Source organism: Triturus cristatus, chromosome 12 (assembly GCF_964204655.1).
Source record: "Triturus cristatus chromosome 12, aTriCri1.1, whole genome shotgun sequence".
Taxonomy (NCBI): Eukaryota; Metazoa; Chordata; class Amphibia; order Caudata; family Salamandridae; genus Triturus; species Triturus cristatus.
Window position 1 is genome coordinate 144,478,489 of NC_140595.1, and position 13,218 is coordinate 144,491,706.

Sequence of the window (13,218 nt, forward strand, 5' to 3'; positions counted from 1 at the left end):
CAGGAAGAAGAGGCTTTCAGCCTTGAAACGCGTCGGCATTAAAATGCAATAATAAGGATTCTGAAAGGCAGGCTGCTTCTCAGAGAAATTTTGGTGAGTGACCTCTCGTTGCTGAGGGCAACTTTGGTGGAAATATTATACACGGCGGCCCGGCCGTGGAGAGGAGCACCGTTACTAGCTGGGATTGGAATTCTTTGCCAGCTGGGGAAGCCAGTTCTGAAACTGTTCGGGACTTCAAAGGCACAACATTTAAATGCGTAATGAGCCTGCTTTCATTATCGTAACCTACTAAAGGAGAAAAAGAAGCATTACTTGTAAATATGCACATTGGAACTTACTAAAGTGAATAATTATGTCGCATTCATGACTCCATGCCCCAGAATGCACTCAGGACTTTGCACTTAGCTCACGCCCAGTGGGGGTCATGGAAATAAATAAAGTCAAGTAACTGAAGCAATGCGAGTGTCCAATGTGATGTTACTGCAGCCCAGGAAGAAGAGGCTTTCAGCCTTGAAACGCGTCGGCATTAAAATGCAATAATAAGGATTCTGAAAGGCAGGCTGCTTCTCAGAGAAATGTTGGTGAGTGACCTCTCGTTGCTGAGGGCAACTTTGGTGGAAATATTATACACGGCGGCCCGGCCGTGGAGAGGAGCACCGTTACTAGCTGGGATTGGAATTCTTTGCCAGCTGGGGAAGCCAGTTCTGAAACTGTTCGGGACTTCAAAGGCACAACATTTAAATGCGTAATGAGCCTGCTTTCATTATCGTAACCTACTAAAGGAGAAAAAGAAGCATTACTTGTAAATATGCACATTGGAACTTACTAAAGTGAATAATTATGTCGCATTCATGACTCCATGCCCCAGAATGCACTCAGGACTTTGCACTTAGCTCACGCCCAGTGGGGGTCATGGAAATAAATAAAGTCAAGTAACTGAAGCAATGCGAGTGTCCAATGTGATGTTACTGCAGCCCAGGAAGAAGAGGCTTTCAGCCTTGAAACGCGTCGGCATTAAAATGCAATAATAAGGATTCTGAAAGGCAGGCTGCTTCTCAGAGAAATGTTGGTGAGTGACCTCTCGTTGCTGAGGGCAACTTTGGTGGAATATATATATATATATATATATATATATATATATATATATATATATATATATATATATATATATATATATATATATATATATATATATATATATATATATATATATATATATATATATATATGTATGTGTGTATATATATATATATATATATATATAATTGTTACCCCTTTCCTATTTTTTATTATTTTACATTCAAAAAAATTCTTTATTGGGACAGACCCCCAGACCAGCACCTTTTAAAAATTATTTGTATTCCTCTTTTTCTATTCCTACTAACCTATACCTCTACCCACCCCTAAACCATAAAACATACCCTTGCCGCCCTCTACCCCTACCCACCCCCCTAAAAATTTCCTCACCATCGTATACCTCTACTCACCCTTACACATGACCTTACCACTCTATTCCTCTGCCCACCTCTAAATCCTAAACATGCCCTTACTATCCTATCCCCCTACCCACCCCTAAACCTTAAAAACACCGTTACAACCCTATACCCCTAATCACCTCTAAATACTAAAAACCATTTACCACCCTATACCTCTACCCACCCCTAAATCCTAAAAATTGCCAAATACCCTATACTCCCAAACCCTAAAAACACCCTTACCACCTCATCCCGCTACCCACCCCTAAACCCTTAAAGTCCCTTACCACCCTATACCCCTACCCACCTCTAAGGCCTACAAACACCCATACCAGCTTATACCCCTGCCAAACCGAAACCCTAAAAATGCTCCTACCACCCTGTTCCCCTACCCATCCCATAATGCTAAAAATACCTTTACCACACTATACCCCTACCCATCCTTAAACCCTAAAAACACCCATGCGTCCCTATATTCCTACCCACCACATAACCCTTAAAATACCATTGTCATCCTATACCCTAAATCCATTTTCATACATAGGTGTATGCGTGAATGTATATCCACACACATACACATACATAAACACATACTTACTTTAAATACACTTACCTTGCGTTGTAAAGGCATGCTTGGTAAAGGCATTGCATTGTAAAGGCAATGTGTGGTAAATGATGGGGTGGTAAAGGCATTGCGTGATAATGCCTGCATTATATGCGATCATTGAGTGTTTAGTGTTTCATAATTTAGTCTGTAGATCTTTTCTGTACTGGAAGTTATACAAACTCCAAGGAATGTAGATTTAGCCACTAACCTGGGATCAGTCCTACATGTTTCAAAATTCACAAGTATCTGTGTCGTTGAGATGTTCAACTTTTATCCAGAGGTTGCACCGAAATTGGGGGCAACCTCCTCAATTGTCAAAAATGCTTTTTCAGCATCCTGGGGAAAATGACAACATCAACTGCATAAATCGCTAATTTAAGATGATGCCCGTTGAAGGTAACTGGTGCAATACTTTATTCTTCTAATGTTTTCTTCTCCTAATGCCTTGCATAAATAGAGTTCCGGATATGGAGCAAATAATAGTGCAAATATGACATCCTGTCATGTCCCTTTTGCAGTGGTGAGGTAATTAGATGTAGTGACATAGCAATAATCCTCACCTTAGAAGACTTATATAATTGCTGGGGCCCAGTTTAATTTTTCTAAAACACACGCCATAAGTACTGCCAGAAGATCCTGTCAAATACCTTTTCAGCATCTAAGGCTATCATACAGATGTTCTTGCTCTGCATCTTAGCAAAATCACATGTTGAAATAGTCGTATTAATATATGTAGGTGGTAAAACAACCAGGTATGAAACCATGCAGTTGTTCAGACTTTAGCCCTTTTATTACTTTAGCTAGTCGCACTGCTAAATTCTTAGAATACATTTTAGCGTCTGCATTTATCAATGATAGAGGTCATTGTGTTCCTCGCTCTCATGGTGATTTTTTTTTTAAAACAAATTACATTTTGTATACATCTGCAAGATGGTGGAATAGGGCCTCCATCATACTTCCTCATTTATGAAAAGTGATGCATCGCTGAGGGAAAACAGCGATTGCCTCACTTTTCATTGCGCCCTCCTTGCGACATGCTGGATGCGTCATATTTACAGTATGACGCATCATGTCGCAAGGAGTTACGGATACGTCAGTATTTCTGACATATCTGTAGGCGCAAAAATTACGCATTGCTGGAGAATGTCACGAAAGTGACGCTACTTCATCAATGGGTCATTTCACATGGGCACGTCCCATTTCAAATGTGCCTGCGTCAGTCTTACGCCTGCTGTGAGGCAGGCGTAAGATATTGACGCATTTGCGTCCTAGAAGTGACACAGTGAAATCTCATAGATTTCACCGTGTCACTTCTACGAGGCTTACTTGCGTCAGAACGCCCACCCTGCATACATTATACCTGCCACAGGTATAATGTGGCGCAGAGGTTTACAAAGTGACGCATCTACCTAGATGCATCATTTTGTAAATATGACGCAACATGGCGCATTTTTGTACTGCTGGTGCGTCACAAAAAGTGACGCACCGGCAGTGCAAAAGTGACGCAAGTGCTCATAAATAAGCTCCATAATATTTATGAAGTCGAGAATAATGGTAGAAATTGCTTTGAAATGGTTTTAAAGACTTTTATCGAAATTAGATCTTCACAGGTTGCTTTGTAATTGGTTAAAGCATTCATCGCAGTAAATATTTTATTGATCAAGATCAGAGTATTCTGCAAAACAGTCTCCCACTGATGTGTACAGTTTAAGGATACTTGGTCTAAGCATGATTTAACTTCCTCATTGTGTATCCATCCTCTTTGATATAGTGTTTTTGGAAGAAATCTTAAAATTGTTCTGCTATGGGTCCTGCACCCTTTATGACTACATATTATCACTTTTGATGTGCCTGATGTGGTTATTGGAAAACAGTTCTTTTACTTTGTATGACAAAATGTATTCAACTGATTCATTCTACTCATCTACTTAAGCCAGGTTTGCAAACATATGTGTGTTTTTCCCATATGCCCTTTAAATGCCCGTGCCTTTGCTGAAAGATGTTTTTCAATAGTATTGTGTGGTCTGCTGGTAACTGTGCCCTCATGTTCTGATTCTAGCTGATATATTATCCTTTCTATTTGTGAAAATTCCTTTCTTCAGCTTTGTTTATTTTGTATTGTGCAGCTACAAATCTCCTCAAGAGTATTAAAAAAACAACAATATTATTATACATTCTTTAATTATTCGCACAAAATGGCTCTTACAATAATAATTCACAAATAGTATATGTAGAAAAGACCGCCATGAGCTGCTGAGCTGGGAGTTAGAAATAATACGTCACCAATGTGCCAAAGAGACAACAGCTACCAGAAGATCACAGTGGTTGTCACTCAAGCCCAAGCCACAGAAGGCTGGCGAATAGCAAGCTGCTAGATTGTTTTTAACCAACACCTTAATAGCCCAAACTACACGTGGGCCGGTCTTGCCCAATCCATGCTTGCACCCAAAGCACAAGCACTGTATCTATGTTTTTACCCACTGCAAGAGGCTGAATAGCCAATAAAACTGAGACTTGATATGACCTCCATTTATAGTATAACAATAAGTTCACAATGGAAGACAGCATTTTAAAATGTATGGTATAAATTGAGATAATGAAAGTTTGATGTATTTTCAACGCCCCGGTTGTTTTAAATTGTGAGTTTTAATTAATTGTACTATAAATTACTTACTTACTTACAGTGGTTGTCACAGAAAATCCATAGACCGTATAGGTTATTGCAAATCATTGCAGGCTGCAGAGTAGAGTATCAATAGATGCAGCTCAGCTCACACTGGTATTGGCTCATTGTGAGCAGACAATATCTGTTGGTGAGCCGGATGTCTATAATTGCATCACAGTAATAAAGAAGCTCTACACAGCCTACATCCTCATTTTATATCCTGCTAGTTTTTTAAAAATTTCATATGATTGTAGTCCTGAACATAATTTGCTAAAATATCTACATATCAATTATTGAAGTTAAAATATTCACTACCAAACCATTGTTACCCTATACTTATAATTGAAATAACCAAATTATTGGTTATGAAATATTTTCCTACAAAATATCCAATGTTAAAATATATCTAGTACAAAAATATGGATTACAATATTTATAAATGTAAAAATCACACTTAAAATTAGCAAGCATATTGAAACACGAAATGTAGTGTAACCAGTATCATTAATATAATTTAAAAGTAATAAATGTGTTTAATTACAATTAATTTTCAAGTTCGAAAAGTTGTAATGCCTTTTAAAAATATATTTCATTTAAGAAAAATAAATTTCTTTTGTAATTGTTTACAGAAAATATGCATATTAAATTTAAATTTAAAATATTCAAAAGGTAAAAGTATCCAAAAATAACATTAAATATTTTCACAAATACATTTATTAATTTCTATTATTTTTAAAAATATAAAACCATTTCTCATGAATCTACAAAAATGCAAAACAAGGTTGTGTTAAATTCAGATTTTAATTTTTAATAAATTAACATACATTTGGGATTGTGGGATCAGATTAACTATTCCAGTTCAGTTAAAATTGATGATAATGCATCTGTTTCAGAGGGGTCCGAGTTACCATTTCAACTCCAATCAAACTGACATTGTAGAAAATGCATATATTTAGTTGGGTCCAATCTGCTAGTGTCACCAACCGCATGAGCAACGTCGCTGCTTGGATGAAAAACAATTGTTACCAGCGCAACACCAGAAAGCAATAAAGATCTGTTTGTTCGCTGGCACATGCTCAATCACATGCAGACTTCATGATATAGAGGGTTGTATATGAAATCTGCCATCAGATAATAGGTTGCATAGGCATCCTGTGCTCGAATGCATGATGGTGGATGTACTCATATTCCTCTTCATGTACCAAAGCTGCTACAAGCCGGTGAAGCACACCTTCGAACCTCACGCATGGATTAAAAAATACTCCACAATGGCTACACCTCAAACCAACTCTCTTATCAACATGCATCATATGTAGATACCTACTTAAACATCCAGGGGACCTTGAAAGGGATGGGAAGTGGTATACAAATGGCACAGTACAATATGTATGCCATACTCTTGCTAAATTCAGATCTGTTGCTACACTGGGGTCCCATTGTGGCCCTTTAATTCTTTCTAGTGACTGAGATCACTTGAAAAAGGAAGGCTCATTTTGACGCATGATGTTGTAGGTAGGAAATTCAACATTCGCGAATGTTTCTCCTACGTAGACTGGCCTTTAGATAACAATATTGTCTACAACTTTTGACAGCGAGGGAACAAATGATCCCGCTGGCTGCAGTGGCATTATTGTGCTTCTCTAAACTCTTGACTAGTGTGCCTCTGAATTTCTGTCACTGGTGTACAAAATGAATGCCCATGGTATTCAGTGGGAACGAAATAGTGTCTTAGGGTCCCAAAGGTTAACTAGAGTTTCCACCAAAATTACTGCCAAGTAACCATCTACTGCCCAAGGACACAAACTAACTGTTTCACAGACTACTTCTTTCTTCATTTCATTACCCTCAAACTGTACAAGTGATTGGAAATAGGATCAATTCAGGCAGTCTGTGCCATTAAAAAACTTGCTAGACCCTCTTAGAAGGTGGGCAGTTCATTGGGGTGGGCAGACACCCCCACTCAGTGTGGCCTAGTGTATGCATTTTAGTCCTGGTAAACTTTACATCTAATCCTTTCACAGTCTCCCCTCCAAACCTGCTAGAGTGGGCAAGTTACAATACTTGCTTGCAGCAAGCAGAACTTTACCAAACTGTCTGACCGTAGGAAAAGCCTACTTTTCTTGTGCCTCTGTTTCCAACCCGCCAGTGTGTGAGGATTGTGACAAGCTTTATAGTGAAAACGAGCTCAAAGAACACATTAAAAAGAAACCCATCAATTTTCAATCTTGTGTGATTACCATTTCATCACATGCTCGGGGATAAACAGAGCAGAGGTTGTGGCCTAACGCCAGAGCTGCTGACATTGGAACTGGGGAACCACATTCGAGTCGCGATGTCGGCTCAACATCCTGTGGCTCTGGGCATAAACAAAGAATGTGTCCTTGTGTAATGTAACTGGTGCTCACGTACAGCGATCCAATCGCATCAAAAAGTAGGCCAGTTAACCACCTAGGCAGCCATTGTAGAAGACTAGTTTCAACTTCCGTTTTTGCTCTTATATTATTACTCTAAAGATGTGTGTAAATATCAAACTCTCAACAAATCCAGATGTTGAAGGTGAAGTCTAATTATTTCTAAAGTCAGAAATTATTTTCCCTTTTTTTTACGTACAGTGAAGTTCATTAATTCAGGGCGGTCAATAAAGGCCTGGGGGATGTGATAAACTAAGGTTTAGGGAAGGTCTCCAGTGGTTCAGAGCCACTTCACTGTAGGTGTTTTAATTTTATGATTATCAGCATCTGCAAAACTAAAAGATTTTCTAAACCTCCTTTATGCAGAACACCTTTTAAGTAGAATCTCCTCCCACTCACTGACCTGAAAAGGACAAATTGTCCAAAAACATCTGTTCACTTCTGCTGTTCACAGCCTGCTAGAAAACCACAAAGACATCCTCCAGGAGAGCCCTTCCTTCTGCTGTGTGCTCAATAGATCTGTATATAGTTCCAAATTGTGGAGCAGAGAACATTAGCAGGAAGCACCTGCTCCCTTCTTCAAAGGTCACACACACCTAAAGTCTCCTTTCCCAGCAGGATCCATGCAAAGAACCAAGGGAAAGACCTTTGCGATTAGCGGGGTTCGTTTTTTTTGTGGTGACGGTCCAGCGAAGTCTCACTTCTGGTGCGTGGAGCAGTGTGCGTGGGCCCAGAAAGACTGGGTGTGGTTGGAAAAAAGGTGTGCGCGCGCACTCCCTACTGTGAATTGGTTAGTTGTGTCACAATATTGCTTTTAATGTTCCTGCCTAGGTTAGGGGAGACAGACTGTGTCTGCTAGTTTACTGTTCGTTTTAACCCTAGTAGTCCTATCCTTCTGCCTTACCTGCCAGCCATGAGGGTCTGTGGAGAGTCACCACATTCCTTTCTTCCTGGATTTCAGGACCAGTGCAGCAGGCAATGTTTGGCAATCGAAAAGGGTGCTTTTAGCACTGCCGCAGCAACCTTTTGTGGTGGTTCAACCCAAATGTAGGGCCGCGGTTCTTAGGAAATTGCCCTTTCTCAGTGTGACTGCTCTAATTACCTGCATGCAAAAGTTTAAAGAAGAAACACATTCAGTAGCTGCTGGATAAGTAATTGATGAGGTATTCGGTAGCTATTGCCGCTTGCTATTCCATAGGGAAAATGAGAATTAGATTTCTCCATGATGAGCCATTGCGTATGCCATGATTTTGTTGTAAGGTATTACATATAGAATTAAATATTATAATTTTTACTTTAAATTTAATTTGAAAATGTAATACAATTTTTTGCCCTTTACGTAGCTCACTTTATGGCCAGAATAGCTGCAAACTGCATATCGCCAATGTTGCCATGAGTTTTCAAATATGTGACACGTATTAGAGCGCCTCCCTGTGAAAAACATTATTTTTTTAATATGACATGCCAATAAATATTTTGCACTTTTCAATCAACAAACACAACTGGCAAGACAAGGCGATGCACAGCACCTCCCACTGGACACTCCTTGCCGCAACCACCATCACAGAGCTTGAAGCTGCTGGTATAAAGTTAATAACCATGTAAACACCGCTGCCAGACATGCCCTGAGTGAGCTAGTAACCTGCATGTCTGGCAGGCTACAGGAGATGGTGTCCGGTTAGTAAATTTCGAAATAGCTGCTAGACGTGCACGGTGCATGTTGCCTCGCTCACAGAGTGCGCATGCCTGGCAGCCATTTTAAAATGGTCACCGTCACTTTGTGCCCCGGTACCTGCAGCCATAGGCTCTGCATAGTAGCAGTGGCGGCCATGCCACAATAATTTGTTTGTTTCCTGCACTCCATAAGGAGACAATGAAATAACTTAAAGGCAGCTGGAAAGCCTCTCACTTGTGGTTCCCCCACCAGCAAAGGTCAAGGAGTTATAGGTTTTCCGTTTCCTCTCGCAGCTAGTCTCTTCTCACAGGAAGCCAAGTTAATTAATGTCTTTGGAGACCGGGGGCGGTGTGTTCCCAGACACATTAATTGGCTTCGCGTGAAGTAAAGTAGCGTTGCTTGTCTCTGCAGAGCCTATCAGGCTCCAGCTTTCGAACTTGGTTACAGATAAAGGATACGCCGCCAGCTGAATTGTCTCTGTTGTGACTCATATTATTTTACATTTTCGCTCATTTTGTAAACCTGAGCGGCATAAAAGGCAGAGCTAGGTTGGTAGTCCAGCCAGGATCCAAGACTGTGCCGCACACATGTCAACAATAGACTGACAATTCACTGAGCTCTCTAAACAGGTTCAAACGTGCTTCTTCAAAAAGTAATTCTAAATGCAGGAAATCAGAGGCCATGTGTTCACCTGCGCTGCAGCAGGGACCGCTAATGAGGGGTTTCCTAGCTACCTTAAAACTTTTCATCATCGCCTGGTGGTTTATAGCGAAAACATGTACAAGACTGCTCAGAGTAATGGTTTCCTGAGGGCACCCTCAGAGTTCTCCTTTCTGCTGGACTTTCCTTGAACCACAGATAGTGTCATGCCTTAAAAATACTCTAATCAAAATTAAAGTAGATTTTTTCAGTTACGCAATGCGTGATATGTCACACAATTACTGATTAACACCCATGGGTGGCTAATACCAGTTCCTGCGAAAACCAAACTGTCAAGACCAGGGGGCAGATATGCTAACATTTCACGCAACACAGGAAGGGAAATTGTTGCGTTAGATGAAAGGGAGAGAGCAGACTTTCAACATATGTGCAACAATATACTGTACTTCAGCTCTCTCCTACGGCTTTTGTCATAGTGCGCTGCCTAGCGCCAACACAGGTGCTCTTGAGCTTGCTGCAAGGGTGCCTGCGTTACATGCAGGATTGCTTTTGCGCAGGAAGGGATAACTTCCTGTGCAAAAAACAATCCATTAGAGGCATTTTCCTCCTTCTATGTGTGGAAAGAGTAAGTAACTAAGAGAAATGAAGATATTCCTCATAGTTACGTCTCTGTCGGTAAGCGCACCATTTTGGCCCAAACCCAGTTTTACAAGTCTTTGTAAACCTGGGTTTGCACCAAAATCCATTGGTGGATGCATGGGATTGCCCATGCTCCACCCATCGAGCGCCTACCCAATGCAAAGTACCAGATGCGTTACTTTGTATTTACTAAACCACGCAAAGACACGCAAAAGACACGCTAAAATCTTTTTATTTTGTGCCAGTGCTGCACCACAAAACTGATGCAACCCCGAAATAAAATCATTGTAAATCTGGGCCCTAATGTGGATGTGTTTGTGTTCTCAGTATGTGTTTGTGTTATCCATACCCACTCCAGACTGGACTTCCTTCCTGTTGTCACTCAACTTACACCATCGACCATCGGTTACTCCCTCTGTTACACATTAACATGAATTTATAGATAGAGTCCTTAGAGATAGCCTAAAGACAAAATCGTTTTCCACAATAAAACTAATAAAATGTATAAACATAAGCACAATTCCTAGCATTTTGCATTGGCTTCCATGTATATTATAGCTGTGCCTCTCATTTCACACTCAATACCAAGCATTAAAACAGGGGCGGCTTCTCGCAATGGTGCAGGAGCGTTGCCCCAAACTGCAAAGTAAAGGAGACATAAAATGATAATAGCTTTGAGTTATTATCATTTTATGTTTCCTGCTGCTTTGCGGGTGGGCGAGTGAGCGGTGCTGCTCTGCTCTCGGAGCATGGGCGGAGAAGTTTGCCCCACTCCTAGGTGCGCAATGACTGTTTGGTCGGCCCTCTTCGCCTGCCTAAACCAGTCATGCGCACTTTCCCCGTTCCCAATGCAGGCTGCATTACAGCCTGCATGGAGAACAAGCCCAGGCCCTATTCCCTGGTTGAGTATCGAACCAGGACACTCAAAACCTATCACTACGCTGCATTGTAGCACTGTGATTTGTCAGGGGAGCCTTTTCTGTGCTTCCTGTGCCTTGATCTGATGAGGAGAGCAGGAGTAGAGATGCGGGACCGGTGCAGCAAGGTAAGTGTTTCTTTAATTATTTTCTTTTTTACTGTTTATCCCCCCCACATGCGCCTACAACTGGCCCGCCACCTGCAAACCATGCTGGCCGCCACTGCATTAAAAGCCTGGTATCGAGCACTTGCCACTCAAATTAAACAGCCATTTATTTCTGGGATAGCTAATTGGATTGATTAGGCAAAACTGAAGGCAGTTAAAGCTCCCTAGCAGCATTTAACTGGAGAGCATTCAGGGCCTAATTCATGTAGGTAAACCTACATGTTTGTTTAAGTATATGATTGCTTGCTATTCACAGTGGTATTTTACTAGTAGTAGTTGTATGACTGTAGCGTCTCCGCACATAAGAGGACAGGTCTGCCCTATCTTTTTATGTGCAAAAACTCTATAGTGGTATAGATACTTCTTGTAAAATCCCTTTGTGAATAGCAAACAGTTGTAAACTTCCACAAAAGTGTAACTTCACCTTTGTGAATCTGGCCCTCAGTGTAGTGAGGAGTGAGAATATTTACACCAGTGTGCATTGGTACCTGAAAGGTTCGATTACAGCTGTGTTTTTTATATACAATTCTTGAGCAATTAATGTTCTTTAGACCTGACTATAGATAGCGTTCGCTGTTTGACAGACCCCATGTTATAAAACAACGGACCAACAAAAAGACAGAAAGAGGCTATGGGTCAGACACCTTCATCCATTAGGTTATGCAAATGTGCTTACTGTGCAATTCTTGAACAATTAATTTTTTTAGGTCTGACTATAGATAGGTTTAGCTCTTTGCCAGAATCATGTTGCCAAACAATGCACACAAAAGAAAAAACATAGAGGCTAAGGGTCAGACATCTTCATCCATCCGGTTATGTGTTGTATTTTAATTCATCTTGTTTGCTCATTTAACCTGCAGTTTTCACAGTAATGTAACAAGGAATGTCAAAGCCAATAGGTCTGGCTTATAAGTGAAAATGCAGACAAAGCATATTGGCTTTGATGAACCTTGTGAAAGATGCTTCGAATCTTATGTTTATTCTCTATAAGTTCTGATAAACTGCATAGTGGACATTATTCCAGTGTGAAAGTGATTGAAGAGGTTTCAGACTCATGTCCAATAATGGTAATGAGAAGAAAGAAACTTTATTGATACTGATTAAAAAGGAAAGCAAGCGATCCTCTTGTGAGATAGGACACAATTCTTCTAACACCCTTACTCAATGGCTCTGTAATTTATGCAACGAAACATGCAATCCGTCTGTGTTCATCACACACTAGTGAAAATAACATGTCACAGTTGTATGCTGCCGAAACATGCAAGAGCTGACAAGATTCTCATCTTGAAGACGAGGGCGCGCCTCCAAACATGTGTAGGGATCTTTGCAGGTGAGTCTGTTGGGTTTAACATTCTTTTACATTGCAACATTTGTGACATATGCTGTACATCTTTAAAACACGTCTCCTTTACTTTTGCTTTTATAATGTCACGTGCTCTCCATAGTATGACCCATGGTCAAGTTGCACCGAGTACACACAACATTCCATAACAAAACTCCTTGCTTAGTTTGCATATTGGTTCTGTTAACTTGTTGCAATGGTATCTCTCAGTAGAGGCCTTCTGCTTTTCACCACTTCTCTGGTATCAGCTCCTACATCCTGCAGCTTCTTCCTCTTGTGTTCTCCATCCCAGTCACGACCATCCTGAGCTGGACATAGCTCCTTTACTGAAATAAAATAAAACCATTATAAATTATTTTCTTCAATGGGACAACCTCTCTCCACCTGCTGCACCACATGCACTCATTAGGCGTGGAGGCTTCAGAACTTTTATTTTCAAATCGAAACAAGCCCTACAAAGTCTTGAAAATACAGGCACAATCCATATTGCAGTGACTAATGCTATATTTTATTGACAACTGTCTCCTAAATGCCAGCACTAACATGTGTTCTCTAATGTGTCATAAAGCTTCTACAACTGTTGAGTTGCTGGAAACCAGCGTTCGAGAGATCCAATACGCCGAGATCAATTTGGGTGTGCCGGACGTAATTGAGCAGGTG

General features: G+C 40.6%; 1 protein-coding gene and 1 long non-coding RNA gene across 9 annotated transcripts in view; one reads left to right on the forward strand and one right to left on the reverse strand.

Moving 5' to 3' along the window:
• LOC146772931 (SLAM family member 9-like) overlaps positions 1-13,218 on the forward strand; it is a 369,703-nt gene that overhangs the window by 236,626 nt on the left and 119,859 nt on the right. For 2 of the 7 annotated variants that reach the window (XM_085638232.1, XM_085638233.1), the window contains exon 5: positions 13,127-13,215. The exons of the other annotated variants lie outside the window; for them this stretch is intronic. In XM_085638232.1, coding sequence (XP_085494358.1) covers positions 13,127-13,215 — 89 coding nt within the window. The remainder of the gene's footprint in view (positions 1-13,126; positions 13,216-13,218) is intronic. 7 annotated transcript variants of the gene reach the window in all.
• LOC146772932 (uncharacterized) overlaps positions 12,285-13,218 on the reverse strand; it is a 141,650-nt gene continuing 140,716 nt past the window's right edge. For both annotated transcript variants that reach the window (XR_014972143.1, XR_014972144.1), the window contains one exon: positions 12,285-12,884. This is a non-coding gene — a long non-coding RNA (uncharacterized LOC146772932). The remainder of the gene's footprint in view (positions 12,885-13,218) is intronic.